This window comes from Echeneis naucrates, chromosome 24, assembly GCF_900963305.1.
Source record: "Echeneis naucrates chromosome 24, fEcheNa1.1, whole genome shotgun sequence".
Classification (NCBI taxonomy): domain Eukaryota; kingdom Metazoa; phylum Chordata; class Actinopteri; order Carangiformes; family Echeneidae; genus Echeneis; species Echeneis naucrates.
Window position 1 is genome coordinate 3,032,563 of NC_042534.1, and position 18,958 is coordinate 3,051,520.

General features: G+C 40.0%; 1 protein-coding gene across 2 annotated transcripts in view; it reads left to right on the forward strand.

Annotated features, from left to right (window-relative positions):
* The window catches only part of ift172 (intraflagellar transport 172), a 32,102-nt gene extending 13,144 nt beyond the window's left edge, over positions 1–18,958 (forward strand). Inside the window, exons 19-49 of one of the 2 annotated variants that reach the window (XM_029496115.1) lie at positions 674–758; positions 1,101–1,193; positions 1,532–1,609; positions 1,913–2,161; positions 2,844–2,922; positions 3,053–3,173; positions 3,601–3,745; positions 5,289–5,378; positions 5,633–5,730; positions 6,463–6,598; positions 8,561–8,677; positions 8,948–9,090; positions 9,218–9,311; positions 9,462–9,526; positions 10,043–10,223; positions 10,380–10,489; positions 11,148–11,277; positions 12,283–12,381; positions 12,518–12,627; positions 12,846–12,909; positions 13,126–13,212; positions 13,398–13,514; positions 13,667–13,777; positions 13,955–14,074; positions 14,422–14,517; positions 14,921–14,980; positions 15,145–15,243; positions 15,604–15,757; positions 16,293–16,384; positions 17,634–17,759; positions 18,771–18,958. In XM_029496115.1, the coding sequence (XP_029351975.1) occupies positions 674–758; positions 1,101–1,193; positions 1,532–1,609; positions 1,913–2,161; positions 2,844–2,922; positions 3,053–3,173; positions 3,601–3,745; positions 5,289–5,378; positions 5,633–5,730; positions 6,463–6,598; positions 8,561–8,677; positions 8,948–9,090; positions 9,218–9,311; positions 9,462–9,526; positions 10,043–10,223; positions 10,380–10,489; positions 11,148–11,277; positions 12,283–12,381; positions 12,518–12,627; positions 12,846–12,909; positions 13,126–13,212; positions 13,398–13,514; positions 13,667–13,777; positions 13,955–14,074; positions 14,422–14,517; positions 14,921–14,980; positions 15,145–15,243; positions 15,604–15,757; positions 16,293–16,384; positions 17,634–17,723 (3,313 nt within the window). In that variant the 3' untranslated portion in view covers positions 17,724–17,759; positions 18,771–18,958. Of the gene's footprint in view, positions 1–673; positions 759–1,100; positions 1,194–1,531; positions 1,610–1,912; positions 2,162–2,843; positions 2,923–3,052; positions 3,174–3,600; positions 3,746–5,288; positions 5,379–5,632; positions 5,731–6,462; positions 6,599–8,560; positions 8,678–8,947; positions 9,091–9,217; positions 9,312–9,461; positions 9,527–10,042; positions 10,224–10,379; positions 10,490–11,147; positions 11,278–12,282; positions 12,382–12,517; positions 12,628–12,845; positions 12,910–13,125; positions 13,213–13,397; positions 13,515–13,666; positions 13,778–13,954; positions 14,075–14,421; positions 14,518–14,920; positions 14,981–15,144; positions 15,244–15,603; positions 15,758–16,292; positions 16,385–17,633 lie in introns of both variants that reach the window. The other variant, XM_029496114.1, reaches the window with a different exon arrangement.

Sequence of the window (18,958 nt, forward strand, 5' to 3'; positions counted from 1 at the left end):
ACAACAAGGGCACCTTCCTCACCTGGAAAAAAAAAATAGCTCTTGAACACGCACACACACACACACACACACACACAGCAGATGGCTGCGTCCCTGCCTGACCTCTATGTCTGACTTCATTAATCATCAAAGTTTAAAAAAATTTTCTATCATAAGCATTTTCTCTCTTCCTCTATCTTTATTTCCCTCTGTTTTGAGAAACTTCTCAAATTTGAATTCTCTGTCATTAATAATGCATCTCCTGTTTGTTAGGAATCAGCTTCATTTGCATAAATCATGAAATTGGGGAGAGAAATGGTTTTGTCTGGAGTGGATAATGTTAATGAGGGAGGGAAGTGATGTTAATGAGGGCAGCAAGCAAGAAAGAGTCAGACAGAGGGGGTTCTTTAACTTTTTTCTTTCATGACTTGTTCATTAATCTGATGCAACTGTTCGGAGAAAGTTGGCAATAAAGTGGCCAAATGCTAAGCTCTGCCTTTTCGTTTCAGCCCCTCAGACTGCAGCGTATCCAAAGGCTAATTAGACAAAAGCTCTAATTTATCTCAGTTCATTAAACGACCAGTTTCAGAGGCAGTTTTACCTTCAACCTTCACTGCCATGAATGCTTTGTCTTTCCCTCTCTCTCAGCCCTTACACACACACACACACACTCTCTCTCTCTGTTTTTTTGTAGGTGTTTTGCTGCTTTGGGTGACATCTCCACAGTTCGTTTCCTCCATCAAACAAACCAGATTGCTGACAAAGTGTCCAATGAGATGGTACATTTCACATTATCGCACACAAATCCTTACATCTCCACTCTGACCAAATAATAAATTAAATAGATTTTGCTGCACAGAAGACAGAAAAGTTTCAGGGGACACACTGATTAATAGTCCTTACTAATTAAGTTTTATTTGAAAGATTTTTGCTGCTAATGGCATTTCCACTGAAATCACTGTTAATGTACTTCTTTTTCATTGAATATCAATGAATGTTTTACAATTTTAAGTTCTGTGTATTCCTTAAAATCTTTATATTTTTCAGATAAACTTGTTGTTGCAAACTTCAAGATGAGTTTGAGTTGTTGTTGTTTTAACCTGTGTGTTTCCTCTGACCAGGGAGGAGATGGAACAGCGTTCTACCAGGTCCAGGCCCGTGTGGCCATGCTGGATAAGAAGTTTAAGCTGGCTGAAATGCATTTCATGGAGCAGGTCAGCAACACCCATCTGAAAGACAAACATCTTGTTCAGACTTTTCTCCTGAAGCTAGCAGTGTGAAGTGGGATTGGCTCCTGCACCCCCCGTGACCCGGAAACACATAAGCAGTAGAGAATGAATATTCTATGTAACATATAGAACTGGGTTTCACTTAAATGGATATAAGTTCAGGCTTCAAAATAAACCAAACACTTCTTTAACTTTTGTGATTATGTAATGCAAATGTTAGGTTGTTATTATATAACTTGAAGTTAAAACACAATAACCATCCAGTTTGTTTATCTGAGGAGGTTCTGCAGGTTTAAGTCAAATATTTTTGTGTTTTGCTGCAGAATGCTATTGATGAAGCTATAGAGATGTACCAGGAGCTCCACATGTGGGATGACTGCATCGCTGTGGCTGAAGCAAAGGTAATAATGACATTTCTCAACTGTGAAGTCATCCAGCCTGTGTTCTCTGAGTTAATTAGACAGCTAGGTTATGGCATCTATGTCTAATAATCAACTTCACTGTGACATCATGTTTTGCAAAAACGCCTCTGGACGTAACTCAGGATAGGGAGATTGTGACCGTGTCTCTTGCAGTTTGTCAAACAGAAACAAGTGATCATCAAAAGCAGTGTGGGCTGATTTATTGTAAAGTGCTTCAAGCTATAAATCTGGACCACTGCATAATTTTAAATAACCCCATACTCGCTTGTAAAATTACTGCAGGGTCATCCAGAGCTGGACAGCCTGCGTCGGACTTATTACCAGTGGTTGACGGAGACGGGTCAAGATGAGAAGGCCGGTGAGGTGAAGGAGAATGATGGAGATTTCCAGGGCGCCATCACTCTCTACCTGAAGGCTGGGCTCCCGGCGAAAGCTGCACGCCTGGCCATCAGCCGACCTGAGATCGCCAATAACAGTGACACCGTCAGTCGTATTGCTGCCAGTCTCATTAAAGGAGAGTTTTATGAGCGCGTGAGTGGATTCTTTTATTCTTAAAGTAGACATTTGTGTGCTTTATCCTGGTAAAATGTGTTATTTTGCCGCCTCTGTTCTGACTTTTCTGTGCCTGTCTTCCCACCTTGCCTCATGTTCATCTCCTCTCCTAACAGATGCCAGGAGAGGGGAGGTAACAGTACTTTCTTTCTGTCTCCCTCCATCTGTCTGTTATTTCAGTGTCCTTTTCTTTAGCAGTTTGTCAATTTTTTATAGCCATCTGTGTTTATATAACAGGTGAGAACTGGGCTTGGAAACAGAGAAATTTGTTCCTGTAACTTGACAATTTAAGGTTTCATCAATTTAGGTGTTTCAAGGTTGATGAGGATGCTTGTAATGTTTGTATCTAACTTCACTAAAATGGTCTAAATTCAGTAAATTATGTGGTCTCCTTCTGTATTTTATTACTGAAAAGTTAGAAAAGTTACAGAATGGAGAAGTCAGTGAGAGGATGAGCCTCAGTGACACTGTGTTAAAAGAGCTGGCTCAAACACTTTTTTCCATCACATCCTACAGGTATTGGATTTCTTGAAGATCAGGGCTGTTGGTATTTGTGCAAAGAAATATTATCATGTTATATCAAGGAACTGACATTTCATGAGCTGTTGCCTATTGTGTAATTGGGTTATGCTGTAGATCTGTCTGTGTCTCTTCTGAGCAGGCAGGAGATCTGTATGAAAAGATCAGGAACCACCAGAGAGCTTTGGAGTGCTACTGTAAAGGAGGCGCCTTCAGGAAAGGTACATCTGCAGTTATATGGCATGTATAGACCTTTAATCGACTGAAAAGATACAACAGCTGGCTGAGATCAGTGTAGGTGGCATACAAAAGACCTTTAGATATGAAGTTTGTCCTTCCTGCTTTCTGTAGCGGTGGAGCTGGCTCGTCTCACCTTCCCTGCCGAGGTAGTGAAACTAGAGGAGGCCTGGGGGGACTACCTGGTCCAGCAGAAACAGATGGACACCGCCATCAACCACTTCATTGAAGCAGGGTAAGTAGTGTAGAGGAGGGATGAAGAGACAAAGTTATGGCCAGATGGAGAGGAGGAAAGACAAACAGTCCAGAAGTGATGGCCAACAACTCTGTAAATCATTAGCAGGACTACCAGAAAGGACATTTTTAGATATGGCTATAGTAACACCCAAAAAATACTTAATAAAATTACAAAATCAGCAGCCAGACTTTTTGTTGAGGGTTTTTCTTTTTCTTTTTTCAAACTAGAGAAAAGAAAAATTCTCTTACACTGAAAAAAGTTTCACCTCAACCAAAGTTTCTGCCTTTATACTGTCCAGTGATTATTAAGTGGTAGAATAGACCAGTTAGTGTCAAATTCATACAATCAACATTTCATAGTTGTATTGTGAAATGTTATGCTCATACACAAGATAAGGGAAAAATACATGTTGTTTTCCTCTTAGCTGTTCCCTGAAAGCCATCGAGGCGGCCATCGCAGCCCGTCAGTGGAAGAAAGCCGTCCACATCCTGGAGCTACAGGAGGATCCATCAGCAGCAAAATATTACATGAAGATAGCTCAGCACTACGCATCCATGCAGGACTATAAGGTGAGAGAGCAGGAACAAAGTGAAGCAGAATGGTGGAAGTCTTAGTGAAATCCACCAAGGGTCGATTACTCAAATGGCGTGATTGGTAAAAGTGGGGCTAAGTTTAACTTGTCTTGTGAATTTCCCCCTAGAATATTACCATTATTTTTATATTTTGTTTTATTAATCTGAATCTGCAAAGTGACTTTTTAACAAACGCTGTAAAGTAATCTTCAGGGAGTTGAAGTATGAAAGTCAAGGACAATGAAAGAGTTATGACTCAGCCATCTGTTATGATGGGTGAGTCCAGTGATATGTGATGATTATCCCTGGACTCTGCAGTTTGTCTCAGCTCCACAGAGCATTCTAACACTCCCAGCTCACAGTTCGCACATCCGGCAGCAGCAGCAGAAAGTGACTCCTCACCACCAAACGGAAGACTGACACTGTTAGAAAGCAGCTGGCAAACACGGAGAAGCATACAGTGGATAAAGATTTGAATATTTTATTTTATCTGCAGGAGGAGACCATAACAAGAGCTAAAAGGAAAATTAAACTTTTGTCTCCGTTCATCAGTTGGCCAGAAATCAGACTCCAAATGTATGCATATTTCCCCCTTTCTCTGTTGGATGTGTGAATAATCAGTTTGCTTGCTAACATGTTGGGCTCCTCTTCATCGACTCTGATACTGACTTCAGGCTAAATGCTGGTACATTTTGTTTGACGTTTTGTTTAGCATGTTAGTACATGTGGTTGGTCTTGCTCCATGAATGCTGAAGTCAGCTAAAGGGATAAAGTCGGGAGCGACATCTTTCATATAAATGTCATCCATGACACGTTTTCACTCACCATCTTCTACAGTTATTAGCAGGTGGTGCATGCTATTGGTTTTGGCGATAATGACAAGTTGGACGATGGTCATAACAATAGTTTTAATAGTTTCCCAAATACTAAAAATACATTTCTGTTGAAATGAGGAAGAAAAAGAGAGAAATCTGGTGTAGATACAAAGAGAAGAGAGATGATGAAGAGCGGTGAGGCACTCTGCTTATTCTGATGAGCTCAGCTGAGCCAAACAGCCTCCACAGACCGCCAGCCTCTGAAAATAGCAGGCTATTTCAGTCTGTTTGCTCTATGGGCATATTCACAGAAAGTAATTAAGATAACAAGCTCTTTGCTCTCTAACTTGTGGAAGATGCAGGGAAGGGAAATTCAGTGCAAACTAAAACAATGGAGGTGGCTCATACCTTTGTTTTTAATAGAAAAACTATCCAGCAGAAACAATGACTAAACGTTTTTTAATCAGCGCACACAAACCACATCAGTTTTACTGACGTCAGTCTTACCGTATGAATATTCTACCTTTTGCTATCTCTTCCCATTGCCCTTTTTCAACAGTTACACAGTGTGACAGCAAATTGCACAACTCTTTGTGTTGTTATTAGCACTACTTACCCTGAAGAGTTATTTTTTCCAGGTGCTTATTCAAAGATGTAAAAATATTTTTCAGTAGAAGCTGATATATGTGTTCAGATTGTATTTTGTGTGTGTCTGTGGCCTGTAGGTGGCAGAACAACTGTTTGTGAAAGGAGGTCACATTAAAGATGCTATAGATATGTACACTACTGCAAGTCGCTGGGAGGAGGCTCATAAGGTCAGTGTGCAGTCAAACATCAAAGAGTTTAAAAAGAGATTTCTTTGACATCGAATTGAAATTTACTCCAAGGACCAAAATTTAAAAAGCTTGTTTTTGCTGCTCTTGCAAACCTGCAAAGTCTCTGTTTGAAAAAGACACTAGTCTCACATTAAAAGCGGAAATGTTAATACATTAATGTTTAAATATTAAATGTAATGGTGAGAACTGAATAAGGCCGTTGTTGTTGTTGTGTGGTGTGTTTTTATCTACAGTTGGCAGTGAAGTGTATGTCAGAAGAGGAGGTTCTAGCTCTGTACATCAGCAGAGCTCAGGAGCTGGAGGGAGACGGGAAGTTCAAAGAGGCTGAGAGGTATTTATAGTAATTTGTTTCTTCAGTGGTTGCTTGAATCATAAAGATGGAGTGAGGCAAACAAGCATGACTGTGTATGAAATCATCACTGACTTCAGTTACAGGCAGAAGGATTATAAAAATAGTATGTGACTGTTGACAGGCAGTAATTAGAGCCTCTGTTTTCACTTGACTGTCGAGTTTTCTGTTGTTTTGAGACTGATTTGCTAATTAGTCCTGTTTTATGTTTTTGACACCTACACGCCTTACAATTTCCATATTTTAACTTTTTTTATTATTAAAAGAAGATTTATTTGTGGTTTTAAGTGCCAAATTCTACCTCAGCATGGTTTTATAGCTCTTCCCTCTGGAGATCTAGCGACAACCAGCCAGTTAGCCGATCAGAAGAGATGATTTGAACTTCTCTTTGGATTGGCTTTTTTTCTGAAAGTTTTGGGGAAAATACTGTGTGCAGATACAGAGGGCATGTTTCTGGGTATGATTGAGAGTGGCAACTGTTTTCTTACTATCACAAAGTTCTAGAAGTCTTGACGGCTTTTTTAAGGCTCAATTTTTGATTGTGCAACGAAGCATTTCTTTGTAAATTGTACATTTTGTAAATGATCAATAAATATTAATAAAGCACAGAGAAAGTCTTTAGAACAAATGATTATATAACATTCTAAGAAATCATGGTGCTCTCACCTTTTAAAAAGACAGTTCCTCACTTGGTGTCCATGTCTGTCAACACAGGCTGTTTGCCACAGTGAAGCAGCCTGACCTCGCTATCACCATGTACAAGAAGAATCGGATGTTTGATGATGTTATCCGCCTAGTGGCCAAACATCACCCCGACCTGCTGACTGAGACTCACCTGCACTTGGCCAAGGTACAGCACACTGTGATCAGCTCTATAGGTGATATTGGCGTTTCAACACTGATGGCAAACATTGAAGCTGCTGTTTTATATCATTTCATTCAGCCATCACGCTCATGCTATCCCATTTCTTGTTGGGAGGTGGAGTTGTTTTGGTTTGTTTTCCCTGAGTCATCAGTGTCCAAGAACAAATCAGTACAACCCTTATTAATTTTAATTGAAGCAGAAACTCCAGTCATAGTTATATATATATATATATATATATATATTATAGAAGCAGTTCCTTTTACTGACAGGTTTTGCTTGTTGTAAGTTTTTTTTCTTTGCCACAAACCCAATATTATGAGCTGCTGATGTATCACGTCGCAAGTTCAGCATCAAACTTCAACCCTTTCATCACCAAAAACTGTCTCCAACAACAGTCTTATTTTCTTATTGTGATATTTGCAGGCTAACCAGATAGCTATAACCTGGTTTCACCATTCAAGTCAGTCCTGGAAGAAGTAAATGCTAAGAGGACGTGTTATAATGGAACAAAAGCCAAGGCTTTTGGAAAGTGACAATTATCAACACTCCAGTGATCAGCAGCAGGGAACACTTATAATGGCCCTTTTAGATTTCCCGACAGTCCCTTGCAGAAATAACATATGAACATGCTTCCAGCGACACCGATCAAACATCAAAGTAGTGGTGTTTTTACTGTGAACTTTTCTCTTTGTGTTTTCTAACTTCTTGCTGGGTTGCAGTGAGGGAATGGGAGCAAAATGAAGGAATCTGTAGTATTAGGCTATAACTTTAAAGGACCCTCTGCCCCTCACTGGTTAACCTCTAAATACATTTATTCACAGTTCTTTGGATTTTTAAATTATCAAGGAATCATGGCCAGTATGAACAGAAGGAAAGATATTAGGGTTGTTTTAAGGTGGACTTAAGAGACCATGATAATGTCCCTCAACACTTTTCTCCAGAATCTACAAATATACAAAATACATCAAAGCCCTCCAAAGTTCAAAAGATTGTAGTCTATTTTCTTTAAATGTGTTTCATAGGTGTATCCAAGTGGCTGTGACAGAAGATGATCTCATTCTTATTTAAAGGGTTTAACCAGTAAAGTGACTGAATACCAAACACGAGGGTGTGATTTAGAGGTCCAAGACCAGACTTTACCATGAATAGGAAAACTAGAAAAGCACTGCTCATAACGTCTAAAACTCACTGTGACAATCATTTGTATATTTAAATTGCATCGCCTTAGTTTGCCTGTTTAATTACTTATAGATGAAACAAAGATGAGAGCTCAGCACTGTCAAATTTTTGTAACTCATCTGAGATCAGTTGGAAAGTAGCAGTGCGGCTGTTGTCGCTGCTCAGCATCTTCATCAGCGACATTCAGGCAGTATTGAATGAGGTCTTTCATCTGAAAAGCCGTCACAAGCTCAGATAGTGCTCCAGTTCTGGCGCCCGCTTAACTCCATTAGGATTTTGTTATGAGTGCTAGATCCAAGATTGGTCTTCACTTATGTAACAGTGGACAAATGAGCGTGTTCACAGTTTTGCAGTTGTCCAATTATCTGGTTAGAACTGCCCTGCGGTGCTTTACACTCCAACAATAATTAGAAATGTCCCTACCTCCAAATTTCACTCTGAAGGCTTAGCTTTCGGAGGCAATGAGGTAAAACATATTTCTTTGATGTACACATAATTAGACAACATGCAGGGCTAATATTACAACGTTTTAGTTATGTCAAGCTGTAGTCGCTCTAAGTCTGAGTTTCAGACAGTTGCAGCAAAGATTATTCATAAGAAATAGAGTTAGCAAGTTTCATCATTGCGCAGTTGTTCTTTTGTCAACTATTTACTTTTGTATTGCTGCAAAGAGTTGAAAAAGCTTTGTTCTAACTCTAAATGGCATCTCATGCACTTAATGTGTGTGTGATATTATGTTGATATATTTAATATAAGTGGTTCTTGCAGGAATTGGAGGCTGAATCCAGGTTCTCAGAGGCCGAGTACCACTTCATGGAAGCTGAAGAGTGGAAAGCTGCTGTCCACATGTACAGGGTCAATGATATGTGGGAAGATGCATACAGGGTACACACTCTCATATTTCATTTTATTGGCTTGCTAGCTCTTAATCTCACTTCTAAAAAATGGGACTTTTTTGACCGAGTGTCTGAACCGACACTTTAAAACTATTACACATATTTTAAAATTATGAGTTTTCAGGAGCCATAGTGCATCCCTAACAGTCCTGGGCAGTCCATAGGCTTTTTCCTTATAGCTTCCATCATGGTGTTTTTTTCCCTGGGTTCTCTGCCATATCGGGATAAATGTGTATCGATATCTGTGTGTGTGAGGCAGGTGGCAAAGAATCATGGTGGTGCTGGTGCCCAGAAGCAGGTAGCCTTCCTGTGGGCCAGGAGCCTGGGAGGAGAGGCAGCCGTCAAACTGCTCAACAAGTTTGGCCTCTTGGAATACGCCATTGAGTCTGCTTCAAATAACTTGTGAGCCGAATCATAACACACAGACGTGATACACACCGTCCTTCATCCATGCAGATGCTGTCCACGTACATGCATCCTTTCACAGGGAGTCACTGGCTTGATTTCATGTTCCTCCTCTTGTCTGCAGCTCATTTGACTTTGCCTTTGATTTGGCCCGTCTTTCATGTAAGGAGAAGATTCCTGAGATCCACCTCAAACACGCCATATACTTGGAGGATGAGGTAAATCAATCGCCATCTTCTTTATCTCACCTCTACTGGTGTAAAAATGCTGTTTGTCCAGTGAGGTATAGGCAATATTACAATCTCTGTTTTTAATTTATATCAGTCTCTTACATATAAAACTCCTCTCTACTGGGTTTCATCTCCCAGGGAAAGTTTCCTGAGGCTGAAGTTGAGTTCATCAAGGCAGGAAAACCCAAGGAAGCTGTATTCATGTGAGTACTGTGCGAATGGTGACTTATAATTTTGTCTTTATAATAATGTGACTGTGTTCACTTGGTCACATGACTCTGCAGCTTTACAAAGAATCATAGTGATGGCGTGCAAGTACATCTGAAAACCAGCCTTAATCTTTCTGTGAGTGAAAATAACACGAGGATGCAAATTTTTCTGCATTTAGAGACCAGCGTTTTTCAAAAGAGACTGAAGCAATATAAGGTACAGGGGAACAGAGACAAAGTTATTCTAACAGAAAATTAAAAAACAGAATCACAAAAGAAAACACACCGTTGGTAAAATTTAAGGATCAGGGATGATGATGATGAGGGAAGTATGCTCGCCAACAACTTTCAACACAAAACTACAGGTTTATGCCGCTTTCCAGGGAGTTGGCATTTGTGTAGGATTTGGTTTAGATTCCTAAAAAATGTTGAGTTTTAGGTTTTGCTCATTTTAAGTTATATTTTTAAGGTTTATACATGTTTGTGCATGTGTGTGTGTGTGTATTGCAGGTATGTCCACAACAAGGACTGGGCCAGTGCACAGCGGGTAGCTGAGGGCCACGATCCAGAGAGTGTGTCTGAGGTTCTGGTCGGCCAAGCCAAGTTCTGCTTTGAACAGAAAGATTTCCAGAAGGCTGAAGCTTTTCTGCTCCGAGCTCAGAGGCCTGAACTGGCTGTCAAATATTACAAGGTAACTCAAAGAGCCAAACTGGTTTTACAGACGACGAAAGGAGGACCTTCAGAATGTTCTAAGCTTTATTTCACTGAAAGGGATTTTATATCCAAATCATAGAACATGATTTGGATGATGGATGTGCTTCATTTATTCTGTATCTGTGTTGCTCAGGATGCAGACATGTGGAGTGATGCCATGCGTATTTGTAAGGAGTATCTCCCCAACAAGCTCTCCATACTCCAAGAGGAGTACGAGAAGGAGACCTCCAAGAAGGGAATCCGGTGAGATTAAGATTAAAAAAAAATTAATAAAATAAAGAAGAAGAAAGCTAAAGTAGCTCATTTATATTTAGGTAAAAAATATCTTTTCATCACAGCACTACATCACCTCCTTTGCATTTTCCTGTAATCCTATTATACATCATACTGATAGCCACATATGTGGCCAATTATATAAAAAGAAAACAAAAAGGATCTAATTTCTTATAATGATTCTTTATTTTGTTTTTGCCCAGAGAGCTGTAAAATTCATAATTATAAATTAGAAGTTATGGTATCTCTCAGTGTGTTTTATATTTTGTTGTTATTAACAAACTCTTTAAAAACCAGAGGGAAACCACAAAACCCACCATGAACATTTTACAGACTCACTCCACCAGTTTCATTCATGCACAGAGACTCAGTTTGATGCTTTATTAAACACAATTCATGTCTTATCCCAAACTGAAACTCCCTATAAGGAATTCTTGTTAGCAGGTGAACCAGCAGCTCTTTTCCTCCATCCATCGCTTCTCCCTCTTTAATGACCTGTAGGAAAAAACATCAAATGTTACCAAACTACGGGAGAGTTCAAATAAGAAAACACAGTTTTTTGAAATTGAATGAAATGAATTTATGCACGTCTCCTTACTTGATTCTGTTGTGACTCTGGTGGTTGCAGCGGCGTAGAGGGCCTGCTGGAACAGGCCAGAGAGTGGGAGCAGTCCGGTGAATACTCGCGGGCCGTGGAGTGTTACCTGAAGGTGAAGGACGACTCGAACACGGCGCTGATGGAGAAGTGCTGGATGAAGGTAAAAGGCGGTCTAACGTGTTTACAGCACTAAGGACTGAAAGATAATCAGGTACTATTTCGATTATTGATGTAAGATCACGATTCTTGATCGTAAGATCGGGATAAATCAAGAAAGCCAGAAAAAAAAAACATTTATGCAACAGAACATTTTGAAGCTCAGAGCTTGGTTCTAAAAAAATTGCCCAAAACAGAAATATAAAAACAATCTAATTTGACTAATTCGCTGCACTTCATGTTCAGCAGTGCCGCGGTTGGATGACAGAATTGTGAGGATTTCCCCTGATGACAGAGGAAGGAGAAAGGTCATTGTGTCACCAGTGTCAATAGTTCTGCCCTACTGGGAGCATGACGTTGCTCAGCAAATATTGTGTTTTATTGACCTGAGTGCGATGGAGATTGGATCATCTGACATTTGAATAGTTGATCTGATGGTGTTGCTAACAGAAAGGTCAAAGGATCCCACAGATCAATGTTTTATTTTCGCCCCCCTCTGGGAATCAGGACGTTTGGTCTTCTGGTGGTGTTCAAGCAAAGGTCTCAGGGTCAACTAAATCAATAGGTCCCTTCCTGTAGTGGCTCATTAAATTTTATTCCAATTACTTGTTCCTGAAGAAGCAGCATTGATGGACGGAGGCTGTTGCTGATTCTCTGCTCAGCTGAACAGTCACTGAAACACCTGGAAACTACAACAGCTGTGCTATCATAAGCTCCAAATCATCTAATTAAATCTAGCAACTAATCAAAGCTGATTTCATTTTTACAATGTCAGTGATTTAAATTTCCAAAATACATATTAACATCATGCAAATTAAAGCCGATGATTAGTTGATCAACAGATAATGTGGTAATCAAACAATCTTTTCAGGTTCAAGCTCCTCATATGAGAATTACCATTATCTGTTGTGTATTATTTCAAAATTTGTACTTTAGTATTTCAGTTTTGGGAACTGCTTTTATTTTAGCAGTCAAAGTCAAACGTGTTTGTCTGTCTGCTTGTTTTCAGGCAGCAGAGTTGTCCATCAAGTTCCTGGGTGGAGATCGAGCGTTGGAGGTGATTCACGTGGTCGGACCTCGACTCACACACCTGAAGAAGTACAACGCTGTGGGTGAAAACACGCCAAAGCACACACATTGCGCTTGTTTTAACCTACTCACAAAAAAACAGTTAAATGTACACTGAACTTGTTTAAACCAGATTCTGATTTTCCTCCTGCTGGGTTTGTGCTCATGTGCTCCAGGCTGCCGAGCTTTACTTAAACATGGACCTGATCAAAGAGGCTATCGACGTCTTTCTCATAGGTGAGGAATGGAACAAAGCCAAGAGAGTTGCCAAGGATCTGGAGCCAAGGTCAGAAACTATATATGTCATTTGAAGAATTCACTTAAACAGCTCCAAAAGAATCTGTGTAGTTTTCAGATGTTTAATAAGTTCTAATTCATAAATGTGATGTTACGTTTGGTATTTTCAGGCTGATGCCATCTTACATAAAACACAAGGAAATGTTTCTGGAATCACCCATTATCCTTTAAATACCTTTTCTCTCTGTGTCATTTGATCCTGAGCAGGTATGAGGACTATGTGGACCAGAAGTACAAAGAGCATCTGAAGAATCAAGGCAAAGTGGACTCTGTAAGTAGACGAACATGCTCTGTTACACACCAGATCTCCCGGTATGCTTCCTTGGATAAATATTGGCATAGTATGAGTTTAAGACTAAAGTTTGTCAAGTGAAATCCATGTGTTCAAAAAGGAATCAGCAGTAATGAATTATTCCTCTTTGCTTTAAAAACGATGAACAAGCCAAATTTAAACAGCTTGAATAATTAATATCTGTTTTGTGGCCAGCTGGTTGGTGTGGACGTCATGGCAGCTCTGGACATGTATGCAGAAAGAGGCCAGTGGGAAAAATGTCTGGACACAGCATCCAAACAGGTACGAAACCACAAGACCTGTCACCGCCATTAAAGCTGTTGGTTGTGTTCTAAGACTTTAAAGAAGGGAAACATAAATCTTCCTCGGATGGAGTTTCAAATGTAAACACATTGACCAAGACAGCAGTAGTTGTTTTTCATGGTTCTGCCACTGTTCTTCATCACATCTGTGTGTTGTTGTGCCAGAGCTTTAAGATCCTCCATAAGTACGTCGCCCTGTACGCCACACACCTCATCAAGGAGCAGGACGCTCTGAAGGCCCTGCAGCTCTACATTCAGCACGGAGCACCACCCAACCTGCAGGTACACATTCATCTGACTCCTACCAGGGGTTTCTCACAAGCGTTTGATTCTCAGGGCTACAACCTCAACATGTAGTTTCAACGATTTATTTAATGATTCAATCATGAAGGATCTATTGAAGGTATCATTGTTAGATGCATTTCATTTTCTAGAATTTCAACATCTACAAGCGCCTGTTCCTGGACCTGATTAACCTCCCCGACACTGACGGACCAGATTCTTACCACATGTGGGCCGACCTCCGCAATTTTCTGTTTCAGCTGGTAAATCACCAAAATCCACAGTACTTAATAATGTCAAGACACTGAACCAGATAGGCCTGTTTGTAAAGTAAACTTCCTTCAAATGTATCTATCTGGGAAATCTTTTCAACTTCTCAAGCAGACTTTTCCCAACATTTGTAGAAAATTTTGAGATTTGCTGGTTTTGTGTGATTTCAGTGTGAGAACGTGTCCAAGTCCGCCGAGGCCAACACTCCAGCTCATGAAGACTTTGAGCAGATGCTGCTGATTGCTCACTACTACGCCACACGAGCCGCCGCTAAAGGAGTCGAGCAGCTGGTACAGAAAAACACTGAAACTCAGAGGGGATTACATAAACCTGCTACTTACCTGTTGAGACAGAGAATATTTCTGTTTACTTTGGGGCTCAGTTCAAACAGGCCTGATTAAATTTGATCCTAAAGGTTGATGTAGTTTTTCCTGCTGAATGATTTTTTTGCTTCATTTGTAAGAAACTTTAGGGGATGATGTCTCCCAGCAGCAGGTCAGAATAACATGAACATGAAATGTAATCATCACAATGTGAACAGCAAATTCAGATGAGCATCTCCAAACGTTTTCATTTCCGAGCCCAACTCTTTCTGCTCCACCTTCAGCGGTCACAGCTCAACTGTTCTTCTTTTCAGGTCAGCGTGGCAGCCAAACTGTCGGTGTCTCTGCTGCGCCACACTGAGCTCGTTCCTGCAGACAAGGCTTTCTACGAGGCTGGACTCGCCTGCAGGGTGGGTCCACCTTCCACTCTGATTGGCTACACATTTGTTTATGTGTTTTTACTCTGCTTTTGCGTTAGGTACATGTTAAAATGTTCTTTCCTTCTGGTTTCTCACGTTTTCTCCACTTTAGAGTCTTAAACTAGCATCACATTTCAGTGATTTTATTTCTTCTTTACTTTTAAATCATAAAGAAAATCATTGATATTAATAATGAATAAAATCCTCTGGTTTAATTACATTTTTAAAATGTCCACATCAACTTTAAAAAGCTCTAATTCCACATTTGATTGATTAAAGTTATTCTGCATCACATAACTTCTCCTTGATAATTAAGTGTAAGTGTAAGAGTGAAGTTTTATGCCTGATTACATTATCATCATCATTATTTGATAATATTTTCCTCTCCTTGCAGACTGTCAGCTGGGAGAACATGGCCTTCATCTTCCTCAACCACTTCTTGGATCTGTGTGATGTGAGTATCGCAGCTCGTCTGTCCCTCTAGACTCAAAGTAATCTAAATTCTTCACATCTACTCAGTATTTGCCAATGGAAAGAGCGTTCATTAACAATTCCTGTCATGAATCCAGTTGCTTCATAGATCCAGAGATAGACATCTGTTTTCCTTTGGTTTTCCAGGCCATAGATGAGGGGAGCCTGGACACTGTGGACCACTCGGACTTCATCAACACTGACATCCCATTCGAAGTTCCTGTTCCCACCAAGCTCTGCGTCAGCGTAAGACTCCACCTCCTCTCACCACACACACATGGAAACATCCCTCAGGATGCACAGATAGATGGAGATGATATCGCTGATGACATGAATCAGATCTGGTCCAGTTAGTATGTCACTCACAGTGTGAATGTAATAAGAAATCACTTCGTCCATGAAGCCACTGCAGCCACATGCAGCCATGTCCTTTTACATGATACGAGAATCTGCAGGAGTTTTGCCCTGAAAATCATAAAATGTGTCCACATGGTGTTTTTTGAGGGAAGAATTAGGATAATTTTCTAACACGTTGCCCATTAAAATCTACAGATTCACATTTATTGCAGTGCAGTGTGTGTGTGTGTGTGTGTGTGTGTGATACAGGATGCCCAGCGGGAGCAGATCCGTGACTGGGTGCTGATGGTGTCCATGGACCATCGATTGGAGCAGGTTCTGCCCGTGGACGAGAGGAACTCATATGAAGCGTCTCTGGTGGCCACAAACACCGGCCTGCGCTCGCTGCCTTGTGTCCTCACCGGTAATACAGATGCACAAGCACTAAACGCACTTATCTGCTGAGGACACAACAAAAGCTGGGAAATGAAAAAGTCAGACAATTGACCAGAAGAGAGCAAAGAGCTGTTTGTGGGAAAATGGTTAGACATAACAGGAAAAAGGCGAAAATCTCGAGATAAAGTAAAAAATTAGACGATTTCTAACATCTCCTTCTTTAGACCTCGTTGTTTCCATTCAATCAAACAAACCATGTTGTTGACTTTGTTCTTTCAGCCACCACATGTGTGTGTTTGTTCAAAGATGAAAGAGCCAAAAGCCAATTTCACTCATTCAGGGAGAAAAATCTCAGGAGCACACACACACACACACACATATATATATATATTATGTTCTGGATGAGCTTTATATTGATGTCTGTGTGGAAAAATCCACCAAGACATGGAATCGTTCATCCAAAAGGTTCGTCGTCATGTTTAAATATGATATTAAATTATTCTTCACTTCACCGCTCAGTTTGAACACACGACACGCCTCACTCTGCGCTCCTCATCCTGCAGGCTACCCCGTGCTAAGAAATAAGATTGAGTTCTCATCTGCGGGCAAAATGGCGAACAAGGACGACTGGAACAAATTCCTCATGGTGACGAAGGTGAGACCACGTGGGCAATCCCCCCAGGAGAGGTTCCCCAGACATGCAGTTTTACTTCAACTTTCCCTTTGTGTCAGTTGTCTTTGATTTTATGTTTTCTTAAGTTTACTCTAAAGTCGTCTAAAGTTGGCTTTTTGGTTCTTTCGGTTTCTTTCACTTAGTTAAAACTCTCCAGTGCCTCAGAGAAAAAAAGCAGCAGTCAGAGAAAACCATCTTAATTTGACTTAACAGTTTACTCAATAAGAATTGAAGGCCCTTTGACCTCCAGGGCCCCAAAAGTTCAGGTTTACTCAATAATAATTACATTTATCATCGATTTGTTGGAAATTTGCATCTTTCATCGTTATGTGTTCCTTCAGGGATGCTGCAGTTTTCAGATTTGAAATATTTCAAATTGACGTTGTGATTGGCTGTTTTGTTTAACACCCTGGAAACACCAGTTAAGGCCAGGTTTCTTTTCACTATTTAATATTCAGCAGATTGTTTAGGCTGAGACTAATTTCATGTTTGAAGAAAGCAAACAGAAATCTGTTTACACCATCCTGTTGTTGTTTGTTTATATGTTCACAAGAAAACTCTATTTTGTCTTAATGAAGTTGATAATCTGATTAATTAGCAAATATATTCTACACCTCCATGTTTTTCACACTGCAGACCTGGTGTCACTTACAACCTCTTAAAGTGTGAAGCCGTTTGGGGATTTTCTAGGAAATCACTGTTTTGCTCATTAATATGCAAATGAATGCAGGAAGGTGTTTCACAGTCTCATCAGATCAGCAGCAGTTTCTGGTTCCTATGATTTCACTGTGAAGGTTCTTCTATCTGCTGACAGAGTCCCAGTGATGTGCCGAACATCCATCCTTATAATCTGAGTTCATCATCCAAACCAATAATTTAAAACCCAAACATGTTGAGTTTATTAACGCAGAAAACTAATATTCACATTTGATGAGCTGCAGCTGAGTGGCAATCCAACCATCTCACACACACACACACACACACACACACACACACACACACACCAGTGTAGACAGAGTCAGTAAGAGTTGACCTGTTTCGTTTCCAAAGATCTAACTCATTTCATTGAGTTTCATCATCTCGTTTCTCAACATCAGTGAGTCAACCATCAACCAATCACAGCATATATACAAATAATCACACATTTTCTTGAAAAGTTGCTGGAAAGATTTTGCACTTCCAAAATACATATTGAATGTTGAATCTGTTTTGTGATTGGCTCCCTCTGTAGACCACTCACAGTCCAGAGTGTCAAGACGTCCTGAAGTTCATCAGCCAGTGGTGTGGTGGCCTGCCGACATCTGGATTCTCCTTCCACTGATACAGACTGATTCTGTTTCTCTCCTCCATCTTTGCTGTAAGTTATTTATCCATCTGTCCATTTCTCTCAAGCTCTTCATGAATAAACATTCTGGCACGACTTTAGCTGGCAGTTTAGAAAAAGGACATGCTATTTTTTACCACAATGTATTTATTTATTTACTTTTCATTTATGCTTTCGTAAATTTGATCTCCTTTTGTCACAGTCCGATTGTTATTTTCATACTTCTTTGTATTTCCAGAAATATAAAAAAAATAATTATAATACTTATATCACTTTTAATTTTCCCTTTTTTAGTGCTTTGCAGTCACATTTTAATCTAAGAAAGAAAATCCAGAACACGGAGCGTGTTTGTAGGCACACAAGCCGTCAGATTTAAAGAAACATTTGGCTGGATGTGGCCTCGTTCATGTTTAATGTTTGAAAAAGTTTAATCAAACCCAAAATATATATTTTTAGAAAGCATCAAAGTGCACAAAAAACAGACAAGCAAAAGAGACGTGAACGTCTCGCTGGGTCCAGTTTGCACTCTGACAGCTTCTGAATGTTCAAATTTTAACCTTCTACATGAACAGCACAGATCTAAACTCTACTCCACTCTAACCATCTGCACACATTTAACCTGCAGTCAGGACATTTCGCTGGAGCTTTTTTAAACCATGAAACTGCTGATATTTTATATAATTTTTCTTGTCAACAAATCCCCTGAAAAAAAAATCTAACCAACCAGAGTCAGTCTTATCTCCAGCTCCTGCTGGTTCTTTATTGCAGATATAAAGCTTTAAATGGGCCAAAAACATTTTTAGAAAAAGTCTCTCCTCGAACTAAAATTGCTGCAGTTTTTTACACAAGTTGTTCCAATGGGAGCAAATAATGAATTAGTTTTGGGAGTATTTTCATCAGCGGAGTAATACACATTTATTTTTATAGTTCTGGTTCAGAGGAATAAAAGATCAGATCAGTCTGTAGATGTTCAGACTTTTTCATGGGATTTGTTGACACCCACACTTTCTTCTTTTGTATCTTCTCCACGCTCCGTCTCATCAGAAGGACTTTCTCTGTCAGGATGGCCTTGAATAAGAACGGTTAGCGGTACTGTACTGACGGTCAGAAGGACCTTTTAATGTGCACAGTCTGAAGCGTCTGTGTCCATGTGAGGTTCAGAAGCTGGTGTCTCTGGCAATGCCTTCATTGTATGTTTGATATGGAATGTATTTTGTTAAATAAAAGATAGT